Genomic DNA, 26,900 nt, shown 5'->3' with positions numbered 1-26,900 from the left:
AGTAGGGGAAGCTTCTGCCCACACTGACTGCTGTGTGTTATTGACACTTTCTAGTTCATTTTTGGCTGGTGACTTGTAAAGGTGTGTCTGGCATGTTGACCTGACAAAGGTAACATCATTAAATCACTGAAACGTCACGGTAAGAACCCTTAATTTAGACTTTCAATGTTATTCAGGATTGGCTCCAGCTCACCTCACAATCCTCAAAGCAATATGGGTGGATGGATGTTACTGCATGTTCTGTTAAATTTGATTTTATCATTGGCAAAGTGACATCACAGACATTGTGGCATGGTGCCAGTTTCACTGTGATATGCATCACTGCCATTTCATCTGCCCCATCCACATTTACACCTCATTTCTATTGTATCGCTGTAGCTGCAGTTTCCACCAGTAGATACAGTATCCATGATGACTCTCCAGATGAGCTTGGTAAATCAGTCGTCCCAGATGAGTGGCGACCATCTTTTCTACTTAGCTGCGTCCGATGGGTTGGCTTGTGCAGCCTCAACACTTAATTCATTCTTAACGTCTTGCAAAGCTGCCAAGGGTTGTGGGAGCATCTGGAGAATCAGCTTGATGTTGCAGCACTTGTACATGGCAGTGTTTGCTATCCTATGCAATGCACAGGAGGATCCATGGGCCATTCTTTTTGGAAAGAGTAGGTATTTTTCACCTGCTGGTTTCTTTGGGGCTGTAGTGGCACAGGACGGTCTGAATAGTGGTTTCTTTTGCAAAATACGATAGTTTCATTGTAGTAAAGGGACAAGGGAGAGCAAAGCACTTTTGGACCAGGCACTGGTAGAACACATTCCATTCAGAATTGTCTTTCATGAACTGAATGCATTGTCTTTACTAAAAACATATGGAAGAGGTTGAAGGGCAACACTCGTTATGTCTCTTTGCAGTATGTCTCATATATCCTTCATAAATATAGAGTATTAACTGTCAACATGTGAGTGAAAAAATGGTTGAGGTCAAGACTCTGTACACTCTAGAAAAATCACCTTTCCATTGACAGTATACCAAATTTGATGATAATCCTCCTTATGAGGTGCAAAGAAACATGCCCTCATGTTTATTTTATGTCCAAGTTAAAGTCCTTGTCCCTTTTCTCTTTATGTCTTAATGTCTTAAAAGAGGCAGGGGTAGTTTATGGTTCTTCCACTGTTTAATGGACTGAATCTGCTTTAAGGATTTGTCTTGTTTACTTGAGAATAAAAACAACATAAAGGCAGTTATTGAACAATAGCTGTGAGAACCAGGCTCAGCTATTGTGCAGTTTACACTATTGTAGTTAGTTTGAATCATAGAGTAAATGCATTATATTAATGTCAATATTTCTTGTCACTATATCTTTTTTGTTAGTTTTTTATGTGTCTGTGTACATCCACATAAAAAGTGACCTGGTCAAAGATCAGTGTTTTACTCAAAACCTCTATTTGCTCGGGTATCGTGCTGCCTCTTCCTCATCCCAGGAGGAGCTGACCGTGTCTCACCTTTGTCAAAGTGCATTTTGGATAACAAGCTGAAAGGTGTTTAGGACCATTTCTCCTGCGCGGCTGGCATTTTAATATATTTGATTTAGCCTTCTAGCTGAAGCCTTATGCTTGACAGATCCAAACTGACCTTGTTTTCCTCAGGTTTATAGAAAACAAAGACCCTCATCTTGTTGGTGTTAGCCTCATGCGTGTTCTCACACCCTCGTCTTTCTGTGCTCCAGCCCATCACTGACAATTTAAAAGTGATGTCACCTTTCCCTTATGACCTCAGTAAGCACCAGGTTCTGCAAAGCCTGAGATAAAAACTTGATTTAAGACAATCTTTCTTTTCTGCAAAATTACGGAGAACTTTTTCCAACCACACAACTTTGCAGTTGAAACCAATTATAATGACCGAGAATGCCTTCAGGAAGTTGAAGCTACCGTATGTAATGGTCAGGTAAGTGGCTTGAATTATCGTCTTGCTCATAAAACATAGTCTTTGAGAGAAAGGCCATGGCTTTTAAAAGAATGTGTGGAAGTGCCTCAGTAAATGTTTCATTTGTGTCCTGGTTTCTTAAATTACATTTGCAGAGATTAAAAGATGAAATAACAATAGAAAAAAGCCTTCAAAATGTGTACTTTGGATTTTATGTCGAACATTATCAAGAAAATAATGAGATGAGAATTGCCCAATAGAGGCCTGCATTGGTTCACTTAAGTGTTTGTGTTTGTCTCTGTTCTCTTATTTCCACTCCCTGAGCGCCCGGTCATCTGGTTTATCCTTCCTGTGGAGGAGTTGTAGGGAGAGAGCTGTTACTAGGGCCTAATTGTGTAAGACCCCCTCGGTCACTTGAGCTGCACTGTCACCTCCTAGCCTGTGCAGTAGAGATGGACCTGGTGGCAGATGGCCAAAGCATGAATAGAGATGCATTTCCAAATCCCAGGTGGTGGAAAAAGAGTTCGACTCAGTGCTGCACAGGGCGTTTGGCTGCCACTGCAGGCCAAAACAGAACACTGATAAATGTTCAGCTCGACTTCACAGAGCTGCATTAATCCAGGATGGTCAGTGTGTGGCCAAATTAGTATCAGTGTTCTTTGACTACAAACTAAGTTCATTCAGTGTGACAGAAAAAAAGAGATTAAAGGGCCAGCATGTGGGATTTAAGGATCTTTTGGCAGAAGCCGAATTGTTCAAAAGAAAAACATTGCAAGAGAGTCAAAGAGATTGGATCTGATTAACTGGGCACCATTTTAGCATTACCCTACACTTTGATGACTCAACGCAAACACAAATGCAAATGTTCATTCAGCTCAGCATTTATTTAACTGCAAATATATGTTTGCTTGATTTTCAGTTTCTGCATGTTTTGGATTTTGATAAAGTCAATGCACTGTAAATGTTTTTTATACACTTTGAAACACAGGGCTTGGGTGTATTAATTTGGTTGCAATCTGCAACCTCCCCTATAGGTGTCACTAAATCATACACACTGGTCTTTTAAGGTTAATGGTCAACGTATTGTGTACTATGTAAACCGCAACCTAGGATTTTGGAGAGGTTAGTTTATATCATTGATCCACCTTCAATTTAATCATAAATATGACTCAACATGGACAGTGAGTGATATAGATGGATAAATGGTTGTCATGGAGATGATAGCACTCTAGGCATTCACTGGATGTCCTCTTGTGTTTGTTAGACAGAAAAGGGTAGCTCAGCGAGAGGGTCTGCAAGGAGATGAATTAATAAAATCAGTGTGAAATTACTCTCTGATGAAATCACTGATGCATCTTGGCAGCAGTATCAATATTAAACTCTACATGAGTCATTCAGAATCTGACCTTTATCAAGATCATTCTCTTTTTCTAGATATGACTTAAAATATATAGTCATTTAGTCATGTTTGTATAAGTCTTGTATTTGACTGTTAAGAACTATTGGTCAATCAGTCCACCACCTTGGTCCACACTGAAATAAGCTTTTGATGGACTGCCATTAAATTATGTGCATTGTCCATAGAGGATGAATCCTAATGAGTTTAGTGATCTGTTGACTTTTCTTCTGGCGCCACCCTGTGGTTCGTAAATCCATTAATGTATGTCCAAGGTCAAATTTGTTATCACAGCAATTTACGGTCCCCATGTGATGCACCTGACTGTTTCTTGTTTTTTTGTTTTTTTTCTTTAAATACACCAGAATTATTGGACGGGTTGCCATGGAACTTTTAAATCACTTTGCCACCAAGGATGGATTGTTATAACTTTGGTGATCCCAATGTGCCATCATCAGTGTTGAAACATCATATACACAAATATCGATGTCTCTCTCACCCATATTTCCCTCCATATCAAGCCGTTATTTGCTCTTTCATTACCACCTACTTCCACTCTATGTCTGTGTCTCTCAAACATTCCAGTAAATGTTCCCTAGTGATGTTAAAGAGCTTGAAAATCAGACTGTGTTGTTTTGGGTTTGATCAGTATTCCCGTCACACACCTACTGTGGAGGCTCCATCTGTAAGCTTAAAATGACACTTGAGGCTTTCCTTCGAGTGTCACTCTGACTCCGACTGAGGGCTCTTCACATTGTCTACATCCCAGCGTCGGCTCAGCCCCCTGGTCTGCATGTCTTCGACACGATGAGTGTTTTGCTTCTCAGATACTCAAACCTCTCTGCAATGCATCCTAAGATACCTTTTCAAGGGCTTGTGGAGTGCAGCTGTGAATAACTTCTCAGTGGGCTAATCCCACTTCAAAAAGCATGTCCTTGGAATACACTATTCTTAATCCTGCATTCAGAGCTTCATGCATCATCATATCCCTGGAAACATGCAGCATGTGCCACTGTGAAAACATATGAGATGAGACTGGAGAAATTCTGGACGGTGGATCAATAAAATCAATACTCATGCTAAGCCAAGATGCGTGGGAGCGAGGCTCAAATATAAAATATATCACAGTGAAATGCATTTCAAGGATACATAGGGTGATGCTGAATCTTTCTTTCAGCTAGTTGTGTGACTTGATCAGACAGCAGATAGGAATCCTGTCTTATGTGGTGAAAGTAATTTCAATGGCGTTGGTGAGGCCACGATAGATGGACTTGATAGATTGACAGCAGAGACAGGCACCTCCTCGTACTAGCTTCCATCTCTGACTCAACCTGGAGAGACAGAGCTTGTCTTGGCCTTGTGTTGTGTGGACGAGAGACGTTTCAATGGACCAGGACCTGTCTAAAAAAAACCATCCAACACACCATCCAAGGCTGATCGCCCATATAGAAAGAAGCTGCTCTGAGCATATGTCTACACCTCCAGAATTACAGTATTTTTACTGCACTATCTCAGATGCAATTCACACAGGCACGAAATGATCTATTCTATATATATATATACTGCATGTATGGGAGATAAGGGATTTAATATGATTTCATGAAATGCAGCTGTAAAAACCATTGACTTCTACTAAAACCCTCACTCTGTTCATACAACCAACCGAGTTGTCTTTTCCCCTGAGATATGAGCAGATGGCTCTTTAATCTCTGCTTCTTTCAAGGCGGTGCTGTGTCTCAGAACATCAGAATAGCCAAAAACATGAGGGGGGAAAGTAAGATTCACTAAAGACATAAATAAGAGCAAAAATTGCATCATTGATTTATGAGCACACTAATTAAAGAGGGAACGGGAAAAAAAAGGGCAGCACAATATGAGCTGCTCTTATCAAAACTGCAGCTGAATCACCAACTGAACATATGTGTATAGTGTTCCCTGTTATTGATACAGTATTATCATGTGTATGACACATGGCACTTGTAGGAGAACACATTGTGATGTTTTTGAACATAAAAACACAAACAAATGTGATGTTCGTGGTCTGAATGATGACACTCTGTTATCATAACAAAAGCTATGACTCTCGTAAATTGTGTCTTTTGGCTGGAGCCCATAAATTTACCAAATTATCTTTATCTTCACATAAAATTCTCCTAAATTCTTGATCTCATTACTTTGTTAACAAAGCACTCTGGTGCCAAGCCTATAAGTTAAGGATTTACATTATTCTTAATCAGAGTATAGCATCCAAGTTATGTAAATCATTTCGTGTGTTTTTCATTTTTGTCACCTCATGAATTCATTATATACTCCCACTTAATTTTTCAATTTTTTTTTTCTCAGGATCAAATCCAACATATGCAAGACCACCATGAATCATAGGGCATGAGCATTGGGAGTATCCCAGGGGGAAGCCTAGAAAAAAAAAGGATGGTTACTTTCAAGGAAGTACGAGTGTTGAAGGTCAGGGGTTAATTGTGTGTCAGGCATAAACAACCGGTTGTCTACTTCATTCCCGTCGATCAGGATCAGAGGGGTCATGAGGATCAGCTTGCTTACCAAACATTTATGGGTCCGCTGGTTCTGTGACATCAAAACAGGTTTAGGATAAGATGAAACTTCCTGTGGGGAAACAGTGCATGAATGCTAAACCAAGTCCAGATGGAGAGATGTAACATGATTTGACATATCCTCTTAAAAGCCAAGTCTTGAAAAACATTGAAAAACCTCCAATTGTGTGTGGGTTACATCTCTTGACAGAGGGGGAAAGAGAGGCTAAAAGCAGTTTTACCCAACATCTGACTGTAATTTAATGAAGGAAGTGGGCGAGAAGCAGGGGCAATACTGCTGGGGCAGTACCTTATATCTGCTAATCAAGTTTGGGCACTTTACAAGTGTGAGAGGATTAGAAGCTATTAGCGAGCATTTGTTTCAATGATTTGTGTGATTTATGTTGTTGTTGTTTGGGCCTGGGTTCAGCTGAGGCTGAAGCTTTTTCATATATATGCAAGTCTAGCTGAAATTAAAATGCTTATTTTAAACAAGCTCTGTAAAATTACATTTCCTCTGTTCTCTGTTGGTGAAAACAACCATGAAGGGAAAAGGTGCATATAGATTTGTTTTGGTTCTTAAATACATTAGGTAGCCTCAGAACATATTCAGACACCAGCACTTTTTGCACATTTTTACCTAAAATCTGATAAAGTGAGAACATGTTTTTAGACTGTTTTGTAATTGATCTGAGTTTTAGAAAACATCCATATATGAATTCTAATTAACAGTTTGAACAGCATGAAAACTACTGTTCACTTTAAATGCTAAATTGTGTTGTGTTTCAACACCACTGCTAATGACAGTGGTCTGCTCATGTCCCTTCATTAGTAACACAATTACAATGTGTCAAACACCTACCTCATAAAATTCTGGGTTTTGTTTCCAAATATTTCTATCTTTTAAATTGAAATATATACTGTATAATAAATGTTGACTGCAAAATGAAGTACAGTTATGCACAACCAGGTGGGCATAAAAGGTGTATTACTTGTTTTCTCAACAGTATGGCATATTTACTTCTCCAATAACCCATGTGTGAGATGTGACACTGTTCCTCTACTTTTGAATGAGCTGGAAAGCAGCCTCATCTGTGACTCCAGCAGCTGCAGCCACTGCAGAGGTCAGTGCAGCCCAGTGGAGAGGGCACAGGCGACCCCTCCCTCCACAGGCCTTGTTCCAGCTCCCTGGACACACTGTATCCAATTTAGTGCTCACAGCCAGTATCAGTTCCTGACACATAGCACCATTCATTGCTCTCATTATTGTCCGACTGAGACACATTTTGGAGAGCAATAGAGGAGCAAAGCCAAGGAGCGAGACGTTGCAGTGGACCAATGAGAACAGTATGAGAGTCCAACCACAGACTGGGCGAAGCCAATACATCGATCCAATAATTCCAGAAATCTCCCTCTGTTGGTGTGAACGAGGAACGCAGAACTCGGCAGGTGTATTTTGATTAATTATGCTCAGGATTAATAAACTTTTAATAAACAGGAAACCAGCCCTTTAGCAGCAATAGGTAGGACTAAAGCATGGCTTCGACGACTGATTCTCCAGTTCGGGGTCCTGCGTCGTGAGTCAAGTTTGATTAAACAGGTGAACAGCTCTTTGTGCAGCAGCGGTGGTTTACCTTCAGCGTTCTGTGGACAGCAGTCGACCTTTACTTGCTACGACCTAATAGCTGCAGGTCCCCTTTATAGTTTCACAAAGAAATCTGCCACCAGCATCACCACAGGCCAAGGAAACAAACCATTCCAAACAAGCAGGTTTAGAACAGGCACTGCACTATTTTATCACATTTCTCAGAGACCAACAACATTGATCAATGTAGAAGTAGAATACTTTACACACCTTTACAATATTTACTCTATACATGAGGCCCATTAAAGAGGCCTTTTGATGATCGTGTTCAGGTTCTGTTTAACCTCAAATTGAATTGAATTCCATTATTTCTAGGTCTGAAGGTGGTGACGTTGTTTAGTAAGTGGACAAAATAACATGAACACCCCGCAAATATATGAAATCCTCAGTCTCAGATGAATCAGCACCTCTCTGGCACATTTTCAACAAAACCTGAACATAATAAGCGTCACTAAAGTAGTATTACTGGAGAGCCAGTGTGTGGGATTGCATTAAATGGTGCGCTATGTAGTTTTATTGGGTCCATCCTCTGTAGAAATGTTTACTCAGAGTGGCTTGTTAAATCGTCATAACCGAGATAGCACCGTTCTCATTAAACTGAAGACATCATTTGCAAAATGTTGTTTCACCACATTTAAGGCTTTAATGACATATTTAAATGGTAATCTCCAACTTTTATCAGTGGGGGAAACGCCTTGGACACGTGACTGTTGTTGTGCTAAAGAAGTTGTTTGAATGTACCTGACCACTGGGCTAGCACACCTTTCGATTTCTGTTTATTCTTTCCATCCTCCTCTCTTTCACAGTTTTTCTCTCCCCCAATCCTCTCCAAACTCCCCCTCTCCCTTCCTCTGGATTTCTTTTTTTTTTTTTTACCGGGTGGATTAACTGCATTCCCTGAAGTAATCCCCTTTTTCCCACCTGATTTACTGGCAATACAGCACTTTTAAGTCTCACTTTCCCTGTGCTGATCTCCCAGGGGCTGATGGCCTCTCATAAAAGGGGGCAAACTGCACGATGGGATGACGCTGTTTTCTTCTCTCTGTGGTATGTTGCGCTTCAGGCTGTTTGAGTGGCTGGCCCATTCGGCTCACCCCTGTCATTGAATCTAGTGGTGGAAACAAAGCAGGATGTGAACTGAGAGGTTAACAACAGAATTAATATCAGCTGTGGGCATGACTGCGGTGGTGAAGTAACAGCAGTTTATGTGCCCAGAATGAGCTGAGGATGTATCTGTTTCTTTTATTCTGGCCCTGTGACACACAAGGAAACAGACTATCAAGGAAATGCTGTTCACATATACTCAAGTGTTAACTGTTCATTGAAAAGCGAGAGCTCCATTTTGTGATTCATGTTGAGATTTTCTTATTGAAACATTTGTTCACAGATCTATAGGTCGGTGGATTCAATTATTTAATGTTAACAAGTGGCTTGATTATCATATTTTAATTTGAGTGTTCCACTAAGGCAATTACTAAAGACCCACATCACCCTGCTGTGACAGTATTAATGATGTTTTTAGTTGGCCAACTGTACCTTCAATTAATAATTGCATTCACAATTTAATTGTTTTTGTCATAGTTACTAACAATAAGTGGATGTTGGGGATTACAATCATTAAAATAACTGAAAAGCTGAATTGTTGAATAAGGATCAGTCATTCTTGTTCTTAACAGGGTAAACAACTGTTTTTTTTTTAGCAGTGGTTCTTAACGGGATTGTAAGGCCCCTGAAACTAAATATTTTTAAAAAATCTCAGTGATTGCAGTTATATACCGTAATAATGTTTTATGTATGTCTTCTTGTGACAAGTGGTTGTTTTATTCATTGTGTGCAAATAGTATGTTGTCAGTAGGAGGCTACTTTCTCGTTTGCTGTTGGACATGCCGGCTGTTTCTAGATTTGTGATTATGTCAGATTGTCCTGTGCTAGTTCATCAAAGCACAGCTACAGTTGACAGAGAAACATACGATAAGACACAGGCATTCAATTTGAACGATTTCATTCAATTTCATGGAACAACATACATCCGGTGAGTCAGATACTGTTTAATGCTGTTCAGAGTGGCTTCCTTCCTCTCATACATAGTTTTTGTTCGATTATTAAAATGGAATGAAGTCATTATTATTTGACTAAGAACATGAAATCATTTGTGTCCCAGTACCAGTACGTATTTACATTTTATTGTGTCTCTGCAGTGAGGTATGTTAGTACACATGCAGCGTCTGAGAACATATTGGGGCATATTGGAGAGTGTTTTTCCTATTCTAGACAAGATCTGTAAAGATAGCAGGCATACAAGCCACTGCCTGCTACACACCAGGCTTCTCATGTTGGTCACTAAGGTTAGGGTCAGAGATAAGAGTGAGGGTAAGCATAGGGTTAGGTTACGAACCTGAAACTTATTTCACAATCCATTGATACAGTTGATTTTGTTACAGAATAAGGAGAAAACCTATTCTGCTTCAAAAATACTTGTTACTACTACTTCTTGTTTTTAAAACCAGAGATTTTCAACATTTTTAGTTACTTACCAGATACAACTTGTCTTACTTAATATCTCACCATTGACAGTGGAAACAGGGTTAACAATTTCTCTCTCTGGAACATGGCCATAAATATAGCTCGCTCAGCATCAGTCATTACTTACAGGTGGACTGCATGATCCCCAGAGAACTATAGACAAATTCTGATCTAACGCAGATGTAAGGACATGCTGGCTAGTAGATGTATGTCATTTGACTGTCCAACACAGAGGACATGCTGGTTAGCACATGTATGTCATCTAATCTGTTCAACACATAAGCCACAGCACATTTGCAGCTTTGGTATTTTACTTTTGTTTCATGTACATTATTTGATTTATTGAGATTGAGGTCTTGCAGTAAGCTTTGTCTTGAAATGTGCTCGCTTAACCCACATGACTCTTCGGCTGAACCACAACAGCATGTTAGTGTGCATGAGTTGCTTTTCCACTTTTTGTACAAGTCTCAGCTGCTTTCTGTAGGAGAGCAACCAACACGCCCAGAGAGCACAAGATCAGACTTCTTCTGACCTTTCTCACATGAATTAGTCTGCGGATTATCAGTGCTCAGCAGCAGCATGGAAATGGCTTGTGACTGTTAGGTCATCTTAATGAGCTGTGTTTCACTTAGTATTTCAAACTTTTTCCATCGGGTAACAGCAGAAACAGGCAAATGTACATACAAGAACCACTTAATGAGCTGTATTAGAGTACTGTATATGTGAATACAGCTGACACGAATGCAAACGTCAATGACATGATGAAGTTAGTTGTTAACAGCTGTTCCACAACAATTTTCAACTATGTCCTTAATTTCACACATTCACCTGATGCTGTCCAGCTCATAGACTGTGTATAAAGATGGACAGTTTGTCACCCCTTCCTCCCACTCTCCAGAAATGAAGCAAAAATGTAGGAACACTAGCATCTTGCGCATTTGGAGCCTGGGTCTGCAAGTCGTGATCAGGGGATGTAGCCGTGGTAATGCCTCTTCACCCCATTTTTATAGCTTTAAATAAATTAAAACGAAAAACTACTTAAATGACCATATTTGAGAAAAAAATATTTGTTGTGTACTTCAACTTTTTAGTTTGGCCAATGTCCCATCTACTAACATGCAGGAGGCAGGATTTATGACCTATACTGTAGACAGCCAACAGAGCATGATCAAAAAGCTTTGGCTGCACTTATGGGGAACTGTCATGTCGTCCATCTTCACAGCGTATAGTCCAGACATATATTAGGTTTTGACCTTGTCTGTCTTTATCATCTTTTGGGAAACATTTACAGCTCAATTTCATCAAACATCTTTTCACACGAATGAAGTTGTCTCATGGGTCATGGCATTTTTTGGTGAATCACAAAACATTTCTCACTTCTCTCAGTGCCTGTCTCCTGCTTTTATTTTGCTCTTTTCATTTATTTCTTTTTTGGTATTCCACTCGGGTGCAGATTAAAAAAGCTATTGTTTGTAGTCACAGTACCTCAGTGACCATTATGTGAAGACCATGACTGTATTTGTCTGGATAGTGAAACGTTCAAGGAAAACAGAGATATTTATAGAAATTACAAATATTCCCAAGTGACTATCACAGATTTTATTGATGAGCCCTCAGAGAGATTTAACACCATGACAGACTTACTTTAATCATGTTTCACTTTCTGAATCTTTTTAAATCTCAAGCCTACTAATGTATGCATGACATCTAGAAGTCACAGATGATTTTTTTTAGAGGAATAAAAGTTGCACATGGCAGCTGCCAAAGGCAAGTTTGGAAATCATTAGAAATGTGCTAAAAACCTCTCAAAAGTCCCCCCCCCCCTTCTAAACTATCCCTGTAATCTCCTCTTCCTTATCTATATCTGTAATAGAGGAGCGTGCAAATTGGTGTGATGGGTGGGGTTGGGGGTCTGTCACCCTCTCTAACTGGTTAGATGAATCAATCAGAGTAAAGCTGTTTCAGAGCGCATTTACAGAGCAAAGGTGGCTGCAGAGTAGATGATATTTCTGAGACAATTGATCATATTAATAGTCTTTTCTGCCCGGCTCTGTGTCTCTGTAATACTTGAGTGGAGAGACTGATGGGTTTTAGTTTCATTGCAAAAATACTGTCAGTGATGCAATATTTGTGTCATTGCTATTGTTTTATTTAGTGTAGGTTATCCTGCAGTATGTATCAATATGGGTTGGTTTAGCTGCAGTTTGTACGATTTTGCACAAACTTCTAATTATCCAACAATTACATAACTGTTCTCTCTGACATTAGCATAATTAATGTTTATTGATATTTATTCTGCTTTGGCTACATTTCATGTGAACAGATGCACGTTTTTGAATGACCGTGCTCTGTTTAGCCCTGTAGCTGCCTCTACCCTGTCAGTGAAAATTTATCAGATTGACAAAGACAATCTTTTTTTTTTAATAATATTTCCGAAATTTTATAATTAGTGCCATCATTTTAATTCTTAATTCTCACAAACCCATTGTTGATATATTATTAATTTTATCCTATGATATATGTAACATGGTCCAGCAAACTGCAGAACTGAGCAAGAACAGTGGGCCCCACTTTGTAAACCACTGCAATCTATATAATTCTTTAAAGTACATGTAAAGTACACTGGGTTAATTGTTCTTAACACTTGAGAACCTGTATTGTATCATTAATGGTCTCCCAAGGATCTCTCTGTTTTATTAGTTTCAAGAAACCAGTGTCATTGTGAGAGCTTCACAGGAAAAATTCAATATGCTCTCCTTACCAATGCATTCTAATGAGGATGGGGTCTTTCTAATTGCCTGAGCCTGTTTCAGATAAATGAATGCACCGTTTCTTTTGGTTCTGGCTCTTTCAGATATTAACGAATGCGAAAGGGACCCATGCAAGAACGGGGGCGTTTGCACAGATCTGGTTGCCAACTATTCCTGCGAGTGCCCGGGGGAGTACATGGGGAGGAACTGTCAATACAGTAAGTGCTTTTGGGTCTTCTTTTAATGTTACTCTTTTAACTCTTTTACAGCTTCCCTCTGATTTCAAACAGGGCACCTGGCGCTGCAGGTAATTGCACAGTGGACAGATTGACTCAAGCAGGCTGATCGATTCCAGACAGTTTGCTGCTAATTCCCATAAAGAACATCTAAGCATGCTTCATTGGACCGTGCATTAACCTCTGATTAAAACTTTCCAGAGGTTACACAAGTTTATTAAGTCTTGAGGACAGTTATTTGCTTTTGGATTCATTTTATCATATGCTTCATTATTATTATAGATTGTTTGTTGCCTATAACCACAACTGATCTTGACTTGTTCACAACAATATCCAGATGTTTTAAATAAGGCCATCCATAAGAAAACTGTAGATTACATCATGGCTGCTTATTGTTAATAAAGGAGACAGATTTGTAGAAGGATGATAATCAAGTTAAGAGAATTGATATTTGCTCAGTGTGTCAGGAGCCATGTGCTCACTTTGTACCGTTACAGGTAAAAATATTTTTCAGATAGAAAATAAAATAAGAAATGAACAATATATCATATCAAGTTTAGGTCAAGCTGCTATTTTCTTTCAAAACAGGCCTGAGCGAAAATTTGGTGAGCCCAACTTGAACCTGACCTTAAACCGAATATAATTTCATAATCTCTTTCTGAACCTGCCACACTCAAATTTGACAAAGAAAAAAGATTGAAAAGGCATTGATTAAATGATCCTTTCTTAATTATATCTTAAAATACATATTGGATATAAGACACTGAGGATTATAATAGTTTATTGTTTGTTTGAAATTTGAGTTTTTACATTTCATGCAATACTATGTAAATCAAGGGCATTATAACCTGAAATCTTCTACTGAGATCGGTCAAGAGCAGAAAAGACAGAATTACTAAGATTTTTTAAAATTGATGTTCAAATGAATATGAGATCTGGGCAATATCTCATCTGCAAATGTATGTACCGTCTATTTATTCAAATATCATTATATATATTTTTTGAAATATAATTTGGTATTTATATTTGTTGAAAAATTACAGGAAAAAACATGAACAAGTCCTTGAATTCTGCATGTTCACAAGACACCACAATAATTCCTGAAGCATAATTATGAAAAAAAACTAAATCTACATATTTGGATGCGGGGAAGTCACTTCGCGCAGACAAGCCGTCATTTAATTTTTGCCCAGTGGCTTTATGGAAACAGAGAAAGGAGAGAGCTTCTGTCTTATCAGAATTGGCTTTCTTTCTCCAATATGCTCAAGAGCTCTAAGGGGCTTCATGTGTTTATTATGCTATTGTGGGGATTTGTTTGCTCAGTTTACGAACATATTATGATTAATGTATCAGTGGAGTTGGAGCTCTGAGCCACCCCTGCACTGGTACTCGCAAATTAATGAATCACGTTGTCTATCTCAGGTGCAGCACAGTTGCTCTGCGACAGACTAAACCTCTACACGCAGGAATTTTGAGCAAGTCTGCACTGGGGCAATAGGAAACCGGGTAGTTTATTTTAAAACTGAATGATACAATGCAGAGGGATATTGGAAAAGAGCCGAGTCAAGTAAAGCTGATTGGGTTGGTTAATGAGAAAAACACTCTCCTCGTGCCATATCCTACACTCTGTGCAAAACAGCTTGGCTTGTTTCAGATGCAGTGGTCTATTTTTTCCGTCCAGCACCGATATTTTTTAAATAGTAAATGCAATGTGCCCATCTCACCATGGGTGTGTTGGCCTTAATATGTGATGTGGTCAGGCGCATTGTTGGTGCATTGCTTTATTGATTCAGAGGAAATTGACAAATGACAAAAAACAGGTCTGAAGTCAATAGGACAAAATGTATCATCATGATAGTAATAGGCAGATCCGAGCAAAGTGCATCTACGCTCTGCTTGTTACACAGATGGTCTGTTTGTGCCGAAGTGAAACCGTCTCCTCTGCAGAGAAGCGTTCACTCTTCCTACCTGGAAAATCATCTTTATAGTATCATTATAACAAGGTGTAAGTGCACCTGGCATTTAAAGGGAATGGGGAAATTGCCTCACTGCACATTACACCCAAAACACACCCATGATTAAGAGAGTAAATACAAAGCCTTTTGGATCATGCATCTGGCACGTTTGGACACTAAATGTACTTGCATGTTATTGCCCTATAACAGTTCCTGACTTAACTAAGCTCTGTTATTTATTTAAAAATGTTCATATCCACTTTCCTCATTTAATGTAATATTTGTACAGTACATAATGCAACCATTTAGTAAGCTTGTTATTTTTGAAGTTGCAGTGCAGTCTGAATTCAATATGTACTTGAGCACATTAGATTGAAACAATGACTGTGAGTTGGAATTGCTGACTCTTTTCTTTAAAGGTTCAGTGTATAGAATTTAGTGACATCTAGTGGTGAAGGTGCATGTTGCAGCTGAATACCTCTCACCTTATCCTCCCCTTTCAAATATGAAAGAGAACCTGTGGATCCTTCAGTTGTCATAAAAACTAAAAAAGTGTTTCGTTTGTCCAGTCTGGGCTACTGTAAAAAACATGGCGGCCTGTAGCGAGAACCTGCCCCTGATGATGATATAAAGTATTTAAAGGGCTCATTCAAGGGTAAAGAAAACAACAATTCGTACACTAGTGAAAAGGTCTCTGTGACTTTTTCATATTCAATTTCTGCTAATAGATAACTTTCACCTAAATCTTGGACCTTTAATTGATGCTGCGTATGTCCACAGCAGATGGAGAAACTAGTCTTTTTACATACATATTCCCCAGGTTTGAAAATGGCCAAAAGTCCACTGCTCCACTGCTCACCAAATATAGATGTTAACCACCGGAAACATTCCTGAAGCTGTCATTTGTTTGTTTGTTTGTTTCATTTGAAATCAAATGCACTGGGCTAGAGCTGAACTCGCCAGATCTAATACTTTCAGACTGATCAGTATGTTTTCTGACAAGGCTGCCAGAAACTGAGGCATTTCATTACAAGGAACAGTGACAAAAAGAAAATGTGTCAACTTTATTAATTTAAATTGATAAAATATAACTATTTGATAGCAATCAAACTACAATACAATATATAATAATTGCTGGACTTCAGTTTTGATTTATTTAAAAACTAATGTGTTTTACAGTTTGCTCCTGTAGATCTGCACTCTGTCTGCAGTGCACTTATTTTAAATTTAAGAAGCAACTGAACACATTAAATGTCTTCACGTCTTCATGCTCAGCTGACAGCGAGTGCTGCTGGCTTTGTCCATTTGAGAATAGTTCTGCTCGCCCACAATTAATGTTAGTGCTGGCAAGCCCTGCATTGTGCCTAACAATGGCAGACCACAGACTCACCAATAAGAGAGACATCACGGTTGCTCTTGCTTACCGTAAATGACAAATCTGATGAATGTTTTACGGCCGGCGGTTCTTCAGGATTAGAAATATGGGCTATCGTTGCTTTTTTTAGCCCTGTAAGCTTCTACTTTAGCTGGCTGAAAGCTTTGTAATTTTCTTCTCCAGGGCTCCTTGTGATGCATACACTGATCATAAAAGTAGTGGGATGCCCTTTTAAAATCTAAAGACTTTTCATACTTAAATTCATCATTTGTAGAAAATGCCGCAGTGTTATCATAAGAAGCAGTCTGGTCTTCTGTGAATATTGTGTTCACAGAAAAATGGTAGAATGCCTGGAATGCACTTCTATGCAAGAACTCATCATCTCCTCTGACTTGTTCCTTCAGCCCACACAGCCAGTGTGTTAGTGCATGACTTGCCCACACACACATATCCACTGTTGCAGATTAAGCTGCCGTGCATTTTCTAGCCATACTGTATTATACCTGGAATCAGTGTGAGGCTATTATGCAAAAGCAGTCATGGGGTTTTGGCCGTTGCCTGTCTTTTCAGTGATGATCCTATTCTACTGAGATAATTACAATGCATTTATTATTGATTCCCATGATCCAATACAAGGGGAGAAGTGGGAGGAAAGATCAGATCTATCGCTCGCCTTCAAACACACCCCACGCTGGACTGAAACCCACCTCCATTCATGATCAACACATCACTTCCACCCATAAACAATCACAGCAATGACTCTGTGTCATCTGTAAACTCAGAGCACTGTCCGTTGCCTCCCACCTCGTGTTGCTACTTTACAAAAGCATAGTCAAACCCATCCTGCTGTACTGTTCCAACTGTTCCTTTCTAAAATAAGCTCACCAGGATCACACACACCGCTTCGAGAATCATCACCTTCCCGCATCCAAAATCACAGACCTAAACGACAGAGCCATTATCACCATAGAAGACGACACCGACCACCCCCTTTATCACAACTTCACATTACCTCCATCCAGACAAAGGTACAGAAAACTTAAATGGAAACAGGCACGATGCAGTAGGAGTTTTGTACCCTCTACCATTGCAGCACTAAATAAATTGTCACGGTGAATTGTGACTTGTCTGTACATGTTTTATGTTTTATGTGATGTTCGGTAAGTTGCCTCTGCTGAAATGTTTCCTTTTGTGTATATTATACTGAAATGACTTTGAAAATACATTTCCCCCAGGGGACAATTAAGTCTGAGTCAACAGGAATGTGAGTAAAATACACAGGGAAGCATTAAAATATATTGAGAACAAGCTGCCTCAATCTGTTGAAACTCATTTGTGATTGTTACTTTCAGACACTCACACGGGTTAAACAGTCGGTTAAAGATCCAATATTAAGGAAACATGGTGGATGTCCCAAGTCTAATTTAACTTAAAACATCTGAAGGCCAACATGCTTGTTAGCACATCTGCCTTTAGCAGAAAGTAAAGTACACCAAGTTTACCTCACCCTGTCCATCCATCCATCCATCCATCCATCCATTGTCTTTAGCTTATTCGTGCCAGGTTGTAGAGGTAGCCGGTCAAGTAAGATGTCCTCCCCAAGCCACGCTTTCTACTTCTTTTGGGGGGATCCCAAGTCATTCCAAGGCCAGATGGGATATGTAATCCCTCCAATGAGTTCTGGATTCTCATGGTTGGGCATGCCTGATAAACCTCCAACAGAAGGCGCCCAGGAGGCATCCTGACTAGATGCCCAAACTGCCTCAACTGTCCCCTTTCGATTTGAAGGAGCAGTATCTACTTCAAGCTCCCTGCGGATTCCTGGACCACTCACCGTAGCTCTCAGGATAAGCTGAGCCACTTGAAGGAGAAACGTAATTTTGGCCACTTTCATTCGTGATCTTGTTCTTTCCGTCATTACCCAGATCTTGTGACCAAACGTGAGGGTTGGAAAGTAGATCGACCAGGAATTCAAGATCTGTGCATTTTGGCTCAGTTCCTTCTTTACCACAACGATCTGTTACAATGCCTGCATTACTGACGCTGCACAGAACCACCTGTCCACCTTGTGTATCGTCTTCCCCTTACTCGTAAACAAGATCTGAGATACTTAAGCTGCAATCCACCTTAAGGTAGCTTCCACATTTCCTGATTGACTCTGGGTTGGACTTGAATCCAGGGCACTCACATACCAGAAAGTGCAATGCTTTGACAACTGGCAACAATGAGGTGTTGATAGCAGTCTTGGCCGCTCTATATTAATCAGTTATTGAGAACACAACTGTAAAAACATATTTCACCACCCTTGTTATTTTAAGCACATGGTTGCACTAGTTATTCATTTTCATGCTGTAGACCACCACAGAACATGACAACACACAATGACCATATGTGACTGTATGTCCGTCTTTTTATTATTATACTGCAAATTTTTTTTTCCATTTGAACATCAATTTCTCTCCTGCTCATTTGGAAACTAAATTCACATGAATGTTTGGACACACATGCGCTGGAACACTCAGACACCTACATATTATATAAGTCGGTGCATTTAATTCAGTCTCATTTGTCACCTGTGGAACCTCCATTGTATGGCTGACATCTGTTTTGTGTCTTTATTATTCTCTTCCTCATCCTTTCTTTCGTCTGCGTGCTCATTAGGATTGGTGCGCTGGCATAAATTTCAGTGCGACTCTAATTTGTTTAGGCTGTAGGTAGGGCTTGTGGGAGATGGATTTAGCTGTCACATCATCGTAGTGCTGGTGTTAGTGATGTGTGCTGTCGCAGGGCTGATGTATGCTCAGGGGCCAGCAGGCCAAGGCCCCAGGGCTGGCTGCCTCTGCCACTCTGACGGACGACTGGCAGGCAGCTCGTTAAAAGTGGTCCATCATTGCCACAAGGTGAGAAGGACCACGGCTTTGCAACAGTGTCTTGCCTCAACATCCACAGAGAATATCTTACAAGAGGGCCACCCAGGAAGTACAACATCTCGACAAATGTGCTGATGCAACATCACACCTTAGGCATAACGTCAGGTTGTAAGAAGGAAAATATTAGTGCATTTCACTTTTCAGGAATTAATTCAGGGGGATTCAGTTGGTCCATGATATGGTTGCAGTCATATCCCAGTGAATATTCCAAGTAAATCTTCTCATTACGAGTATTTGGAAAAGAAAATACAACCAACGTGAGAATCTCACCTGTGAGAAGCAAACACATTTTTCTTCCCTGACTCCCAGTCAGAATCTGCAACAGGCAGCCACTAAAACAAACAAACATCCATTGTCTTTGATTTACAAGCATTAGGGCTCCAGGGCAAAATTGGAAAATGCAGAGAGGGTCACTGCAAAATCCAACACATGTCATTTTAGAAAGTTCTAATTTCACACTCCAAGCCTTTTGGTTTCAACCAGTTTAACCACGTCCCAAGATAAAGAGCTGTTTATCCCCAAGCTTCTTTTTAGCTTCAGCAGTAGGCCACCGCAGCCACCTACACCATCCTCTCATCAGTCTGGGAGCGGTGAGTCACACACAAGGAAAAACTAGTGAAGCGAGAGTGATTTACCATAGTGGAATAAACAAACACATCTCTGTCAGTGTACACACACACAGACACACACACACTGTACACTCTTTGCTCTTTTCTCGGATGATCCCCCTGGACTGTCCTCAGACATTACTCACTGTCTCCCTGCCTCCCTGTTGACTAGAACCCCACTGTTTTACCAGCTGGATAGGTCGTGCAAGGGTTGTTGTCATTGTTCCAGTCTTCTCTTACTCTTGGCTTTTCTTGTGTGGTGAAAGTCAGCTCACTGCTCTCAGCGCCGCCAGGTTCATTGTCTGCTGATGCCCTGTGTGTCTGCGTGTCAGGGCTGAATTTGAAATGGTTCAGTCTTTTGCCTAAATGGTCAGGATGCCATCACAGCCCTCTGATGACCAGTGCTCCAGGCGACCCCTGAAGGCTGGTTTACTTGGCCACTTGCAGTTCACCCAGCATGAGCGAGCAGTGCCTGCGGCTGAACTCTTTACTTGATCCTTGTCCTCATTCTTTTGGGTCACTTCCATGTTCCCTCAGCTTTTCCTCACATTGTTGATTTTTAAGGCTCTCGCACGCAGCTGTTCCATCATATGTCACCAGACTGATAAAATTTTAATCACATGCACCGCTGATGAACAAAAAGCAGTGTTATAAATGTAATCCTTCCTCTGTTTTATTCCAATTTTAAATTTACACCTATGGCACGGAAAATGGAATCCCTCCCTGTTAACCACTCTTGCACAATAACAAAAGCAACGGGTTATAAATTCAATTGTGTCATTGAAGGGTTATATCCAACATCATTATTTTACAGATAAAGAATTTGCTTCAGGTAGTTTCCTTGTGTAACACACGTTGTCATGACATTTAAGAGAACATAAAAAACACCCAGTAGACATTGAGTAATATTCTTCAGACTGTGTTCAAGTGTTTTTTTGCTTTTCCTTCACAAAGAAATGGTCGTAATATTTTGGATGGTGGATGTTCATCTTTTTTTTTGTAAATAACTGACAATGAATGCTGTCAGTTTTCCCTATACAGTGAAATGGGTTATATAGGTAAGAATGTGGACGCTGCGGAATTATACAGTTTTCTTTGCATTTATGTTAATTTAGAAAAAAAACATTTAAAAGAAAAAGTGTTCAGGTTTAATTCCCTGTTTTTATGTCATAAACGCTTGACATGCAGGCTTAATGAATAGTCATAACTAATTCAGCACATCTTTAGCACAGCTGTGATGCTGTTTATCTTTAAGAGACACTCTAGGCTATAGAACAAATGTAATGATGTGGGGGTCTGTGCATCCTGAGCAGAATTCAGACCTGCTTCATGTCACCCCTCACACCTTAAGAAACAAGTTGCATATTGCAATGCAAGGTTTGAGTGATTTCTGATTGAGATACAAATTCATCGCATTTGCACAAATGTGTTCAGGCTGAAGGATTCTGAAGATCTGCAGTCAATTCCTCTGATTCATTTGTGATGGAAAAATCCCTCAGTTGTTTTGAACGACAACTGAAACAACAGCAGTTGAACTATTTAGGTTGTTCTCTTGGCTCCACAGAGTCCTCAGTGATGCTGCCTTTCCTCGGGCTGATTTAATTTATAATTGTGGAGGCAAAGTTTATAATTTGCATGCATTTCACATCCTGATTGAATCTGTCCTGTTGCCGACTACATTTCACAAAATTTGATATGTTTTGAAAGAAAAGCCACATCTTTTGTGTGTATATTAGCAGATTTTATTTGGGGAGCTATGGCAACTCTTTTTGACTTTTAATTTTCCGCAATGAAATTAGATATTGTGGCATGTGCTGTATTTATCTTACACACCATATGGGTGCCCGAATCTCTTCTGTTTCTGTGTATTATTTTTCATGCATTCTCTATTATTATTTGATTTCCTATTAGACTTTTTATTTCCTTTTTTTAAAAGCCTGAAATACAAAGACATACTTGTTTTGCTGAGTAATAAATTCTCTCCTGGATAAACATTGCCAGAATCCCTTTCACCACAGGTATGTCTATTAAAGAGCTCTTGATATGCATGGTCATACCAATTAGGATTAAGTGCAGGAACAAGCTGTTTAAAGAAGAAAGACAGCATTTCTCAGTTGATGGCATGGCGCCCCACTTTAATGCTGCAGCCGGTACAATATTTAAAGCCTGTTGACTTTGAGGATGATGCTATCCAGAGGTTGCCACAGCTTCTTTGGAGGAACCCTGAGGGCTGTGTTACTGGTGCAGTTGCAGACTCTTAGTCCCTGCAACATGAATGCACTCACAAGGATTTTGCCATAATAGAAACATTAAGAGTTTTGTTGTGATGAATCAAATCAGCAAGCATGGCAAGATTGGAAAGAGTCAGGGTGAAGCAATCGATGATGACCTCAAAGAAAATGTTTTCATTGGAGGTTATGAAAAATACATAACAGAGTCAGAAAAGGGTTATAGTTCTAATGTGTGTCTGGTTGTAGAACAGGTGAAGGAGAAGGTGTGGGGGGGGGGGACTCTGATAGGGAGGTACTGAAGAAAAAAGACACAAGATGTGAAGGACAGAGTGACATCACAAAATGCGGTTTCTGTGGCATTTTTGAGAATCTGTATGCATTCCATAGACTGAGGCGAACACATTTCTGTGTGCTGGCACTATTTGAAGGGTCATCTGTCACCTTTCTCTCCCTCTCTTCACTCAGGATGCTCTGGACCACTGGGCATGGAGGGCGGGATAATCTCCAACCAACAGATAACAGCCTCTTCTACCCACCGAGCTCTCTTCGGCTTGCAGAAGTGGTACCCGTACTTTGCACGCCTCAACAAGAAGGGCCTGGTCAATGCCTGGACCGCTGCCGAGAATGACAGATGGCCGTGGATCCAGGTAAAACACAGACACAGGAGAGGCGACACGCAAAGCGGAGCAAGAGCCAGACACAAGGCACATTCTTAATTATATATTATACAAGGCACAATCTTAATTATAGATTATTCTCCTGTTTGTTGTGGCTTTAAATAGTTTTGTTTGACTTATATATGAAACTTATATTAAGTTATCTTACTTATAGTTGATGCGGGTATAAACTACACACTATGGGAAAAAAAACCCCACAGTTTCAACGTTTCAATTAATTACACATACTGTAAAATTGATGGCTCATTTACTGGTAATAAAAAGCCATCCGAGTGTGAGCTGGGAGTAGAGCAGATGCAGGTGTAGTCAGGCGTGAGGCACAGTGTTAAAGGGCATAGCTGTTTGGAGGCTGGTGCGTCTCGCTTTGTGTCATCTGTGTCATCTCCTGTTTTTATGTTTGATCGTGACATGCCCGCAGTCGTGTACCTGCATTGCCATGTACACTGCACTGTGTCATGTGTTGAGTTTGGCGATAGAGGTTCCAGAGAAACAAAACTACGGTGCATTGTTGTAATTATTCAGAGATTCGAGTCTTTCGTAAATTCTGTTGTGCAGATCACTGTGGTGTCAAGAGATTAGCTTTATAAATGTATATAACATTCAGCAGTTATATTAACAGTAATATCCTTGTTTTAATAATAAAACTACATATTGCATTCAAGCTAATAATCCAGTGCCTCTTGTAATTTTGTAAAACTATAACAAATAACAATATAATTGAACACAAAGATAACAATAATCCTTTTAGACAAAATCCACATCATAAAGAGCCTCACGAGGCAGCAAAATGAAACAAGTCATAAAATCATTATATTTAAAAGGAGAATGCATAAAAGTGTTTAGGGCATAAAACCAATTCACTGAAAACTCATAAAAACAAATAACAGAGTTGGAATATATATTATTTCTTTTTAAAATAGGAAAAATGAAAACTCACTTCAGGGGTAGTTTGCTGATAAAAATATTTAAAAAGCTATTTAGAGGAATTACGGAATCAGTTAATCTAATTTCCTCCAGCAGATCGCTCCAGAGCCTCAGGACCCGTTTCGTTTTCAGTCGGGTTTCTGGAGCAGATAAAATATGTCTGTCCGTGCATCTCGAAGTGTGAACCAGCACACAGGATACTAAAAGGTTAGCGATAGAGAGGGAATAAAAAACCTGAAAAGTGAACAGTAAGATCCTAAAATCAACTTTAAAACATACTGGGAGCCAAAATAAGCAGTGATCCGAACATGTCTCAAGGTTCAAGTTAAGAAGCCTCTGGCAGCGAAGTTCTGTATAGTTCAATATGCTGCTTGAAAAAAGAAACCCTGAATTATTTCTTCAGTCACATCCTACGCTTCCGCCCTCGCCAATCCTGTCCTGCCAAGATCCCAGTGCCCTTGTTCCTGGGCCTCTTAATCCTGGGTTTTCATTTCCCATGTGTAGTATTACAGAATTTCAACCCCAGGTCTCATTGCATTCCGCAATGATTTAAATGATAATGTTGAAGCTCCTCCACACCCCCTCACCTGAAGTGATCTGGCTCTAGTGTATGAACGCAGGCGTGAGCAGAACTGATTTTCTGAATTTATGTTGATCAAATAGTCGGGCATCAATACCCAGCACTGAAACTTAACCCCAGTTCTCTTCCCTGGCTCAGTTTAGTCCCACATGTTTCACAGTGTCCCAGATGAAACAATATGGTGATTAATAGTATTTGTAGTATTAATTATTTAGCTAGTTGATAAAGTATGATGTTAATAATGTTTTTAGGCTTTTGTTACGTTGGTCGTTCTCAGGAATCACTTCTTTGATGACAGAAATGCTGACAACAACCTTAGAGGCGAGCTGCTGCCAGATACATGATGCACAGTGAACCGTAAACAAAATATAATAGAAAAACATACTGCACCATGACACTGTGATGGAGAAAGTGAAGCTGTACGTCACAACAAGAGAATAGTAAGACAGGGCAAAAATGGATTTGTAAAAATGAGGGAGGAAATAAGAGAGATAGAGTCGACGTGAGCGAAAGAGAAGGCGCCTGGCACACGGCGAAGGTGAAGAGAACAGAACATAAAACATTGTTTGACTTTAATGATGCCACGTGGGATGTTGCGCAGGATGCTGTAGGCATTGTGTGTTTCTACACAAGGCCTGGATAATTGGGATGTGAGTACAGAGGTGTACAGTCATGTCGGTGTTTTGGGATTATGCTAAGGAGTCGGTGATGTGCTTTTGTTGTGCAGAGTGATGTGGCGTGACTGTGTTTGCACGTCTGTCAAGTGAAACAGGTTCTTCTGACAGGTGACAGCCCTATCAGGGAAGGGATGAGATTCGTCTGGTTATTTTTAAGGTGCCAAACGTGACTCTGGATGTCAGTCAGCCTCAGCTCGTTCTCCCCCTGAACCTCAACATATGAATCAAACATAGAGCAACATACTTTGAATAATACATCACACAGTCGCAGACAAAGCAAAGACTGTAAAAGAGTTTATTTTTGTTAACGTCAGTTCCTGTGCTTGTGAATTGTCCGTGAGCTCGCGCTGGTTTTCACACATGTATGTACGATGTCACAATATCAGTTTTCCACCACCTCGCCAAGACTAGCTCACACATTAAATTGCATTTGAACACTCGAGGGAAATATGCTGCTGGTCTGACCAATATCAGCGAGATAAAGCTCCAGCCAGCCTGTGTGTGGAAGCAAGAAAGAATCCCAATCACTTGTGAAGGCTAAAGAGGTCTTCACATACAGTCATTTATTGTGAGCTAAACAGTTAACAACACATGTTCAGATGCAGGTCTCCATCTGTGTGTCACATTTGCTGGCATGTGCCAAATGCATGTATGAATATATAAAACTACGTCAGTCTCTGGAGCGTTTCCCTTTTCAATTAACATTCAACAGTCTGCTCTGTGGTTGAGATGTGAGTCTGACGAATGCTTTTCTTTCATAGATTATTTAGAAATCACAGGATTGTATACAAATATTTTTGTGAACAATTCGGACTTCTTCTGGTCCTGCCACAACGTGTCAGTGGTGTTTTTATCTGGGCTTTTTGCCTATAACGAGTTAAATAATTTAGGCAATACTCCTATGACTCCAAAACAAAGATAACATGATTGCGTATCTGGTGTGTTGATAATGTCTGGATCGTGTTCATGTAGTGATCTAGAAGAAATATTGGTTGAGGGACAACTTTTACTGTACAGAGCATACAGTGTTTCCGTTTATGCACTAGAAATCGAGAAGAAACAAAAAACAGATGTAATTTGCATATGTGCCTCCAGCGTTTCCCACAGAATTCATTCAATCTATGGCAGTAGAAACAAACATCGTTCCCTGGCACAGCAGACTCCAGGTGACAGATACACAGACTAAATAGTGAAGGACAGGTTTTGGCGAGAAAGAGAGGACTGCATTGTAAAACACTTGCAGCTACGAGCACAATGTTGCAGCTGAAACTATGAAGTCTAACTGTCCGTTAACTACTTCAAGGATAATAGCACAAGAACACGAGTGAGCATGCTGCTAATAGCGAGTGGTGCTGTAGTCAGTTTTACAGTGCAGAAACTCAAAAGTCGTATGTTATCATGAGGAGCGTAAACATTTTCTAATTCATTTTGAAACTGTGGTGGGATGTATTGGAATATTGCCGCCACAGTCCAGATAATTATTGGGATACTCTGACCTTATGTGTTCTAAACAACGAGAGCACAGTGAGAGACTTTTTACTGTCAGGATTTCACACAGCAGAGGACTGAAGGTGCAGAAGAACCACACAAAACAACATCATTTGAATGAGGGAAAGAGAGTGTATTTGTGAGTATGTGCTTGACTCTGTACAGTATGTACTCACATGCTATTTTGTTTCAGTGCTTAGGTAGTTTCAATGATAATCTTTAAAAGAACTAAATGACTTCTGATGTGGATTTCTTACTCTACCAAGCTTTAAATCTAAAATGCAAAGAACGGAACAATGTTAAATCCAGAATCATCAGGCCATCTTAACGCAGCCTGTAGCTTTGCTCACAGTAACCCTCTGTAACACCTGCTGCTAATAGTATAACCAATGAGAGGTAACGTGTTTGTCCGTATCACATTTTTTCCAAGATCCAA

At 39.9% G+C, this 26,900-nt stretch overlaps 1 protein-coding gene across 4 annotated transcripts in view; it reads left to right on the top strand.

Moving 5' to 3' along the window:
- The window catches only part of edil3a (EGF-like repeats and discoidin I-like domains 3a), a 104,634-nt gene that overhangs the window by 44,479 nt on the left and 33,255 nt on the right, over window positions 1–26,900 (top strand). For all 4 annotated transcript variants that reach the window (XM_020100824.2, XM_020100825.2, XM_069523883.1 and 1 more), the window contains exons 4-5: window positions 12,888–13,001; window positions 22,584–22,765. In XM_020100824.2, coding sequence (XP_019956383.1) covers window positions 12,888–13,001; window positions 22,584–22,765 — 296 coding nt within the window. The remainder of the gene's footprint in view (window positions 1–12,887; window positions 13,002–22,583; window positions 22,766–26,900) is intronic.

Source organism: Paralichthys olivaceus, chromosome 4 (assembly GCF_024713975.1).
Source record: "Paralichthys olivaceus isolate ysfri-2021 chromosome 4, ASM2471397v2, whole genome shotgun sequence".
NCBI lineage: Eukaryota > Metazoa > Chordata > Actinopteri > Pleuronectiformes > Paralichthyidae > Paralichthys > Paralichthys olivaceus.
Note: the sequence above shows the minus strand (reverse complement) of the source record. Positions and strands in the feature narration are given on the sequence as shown.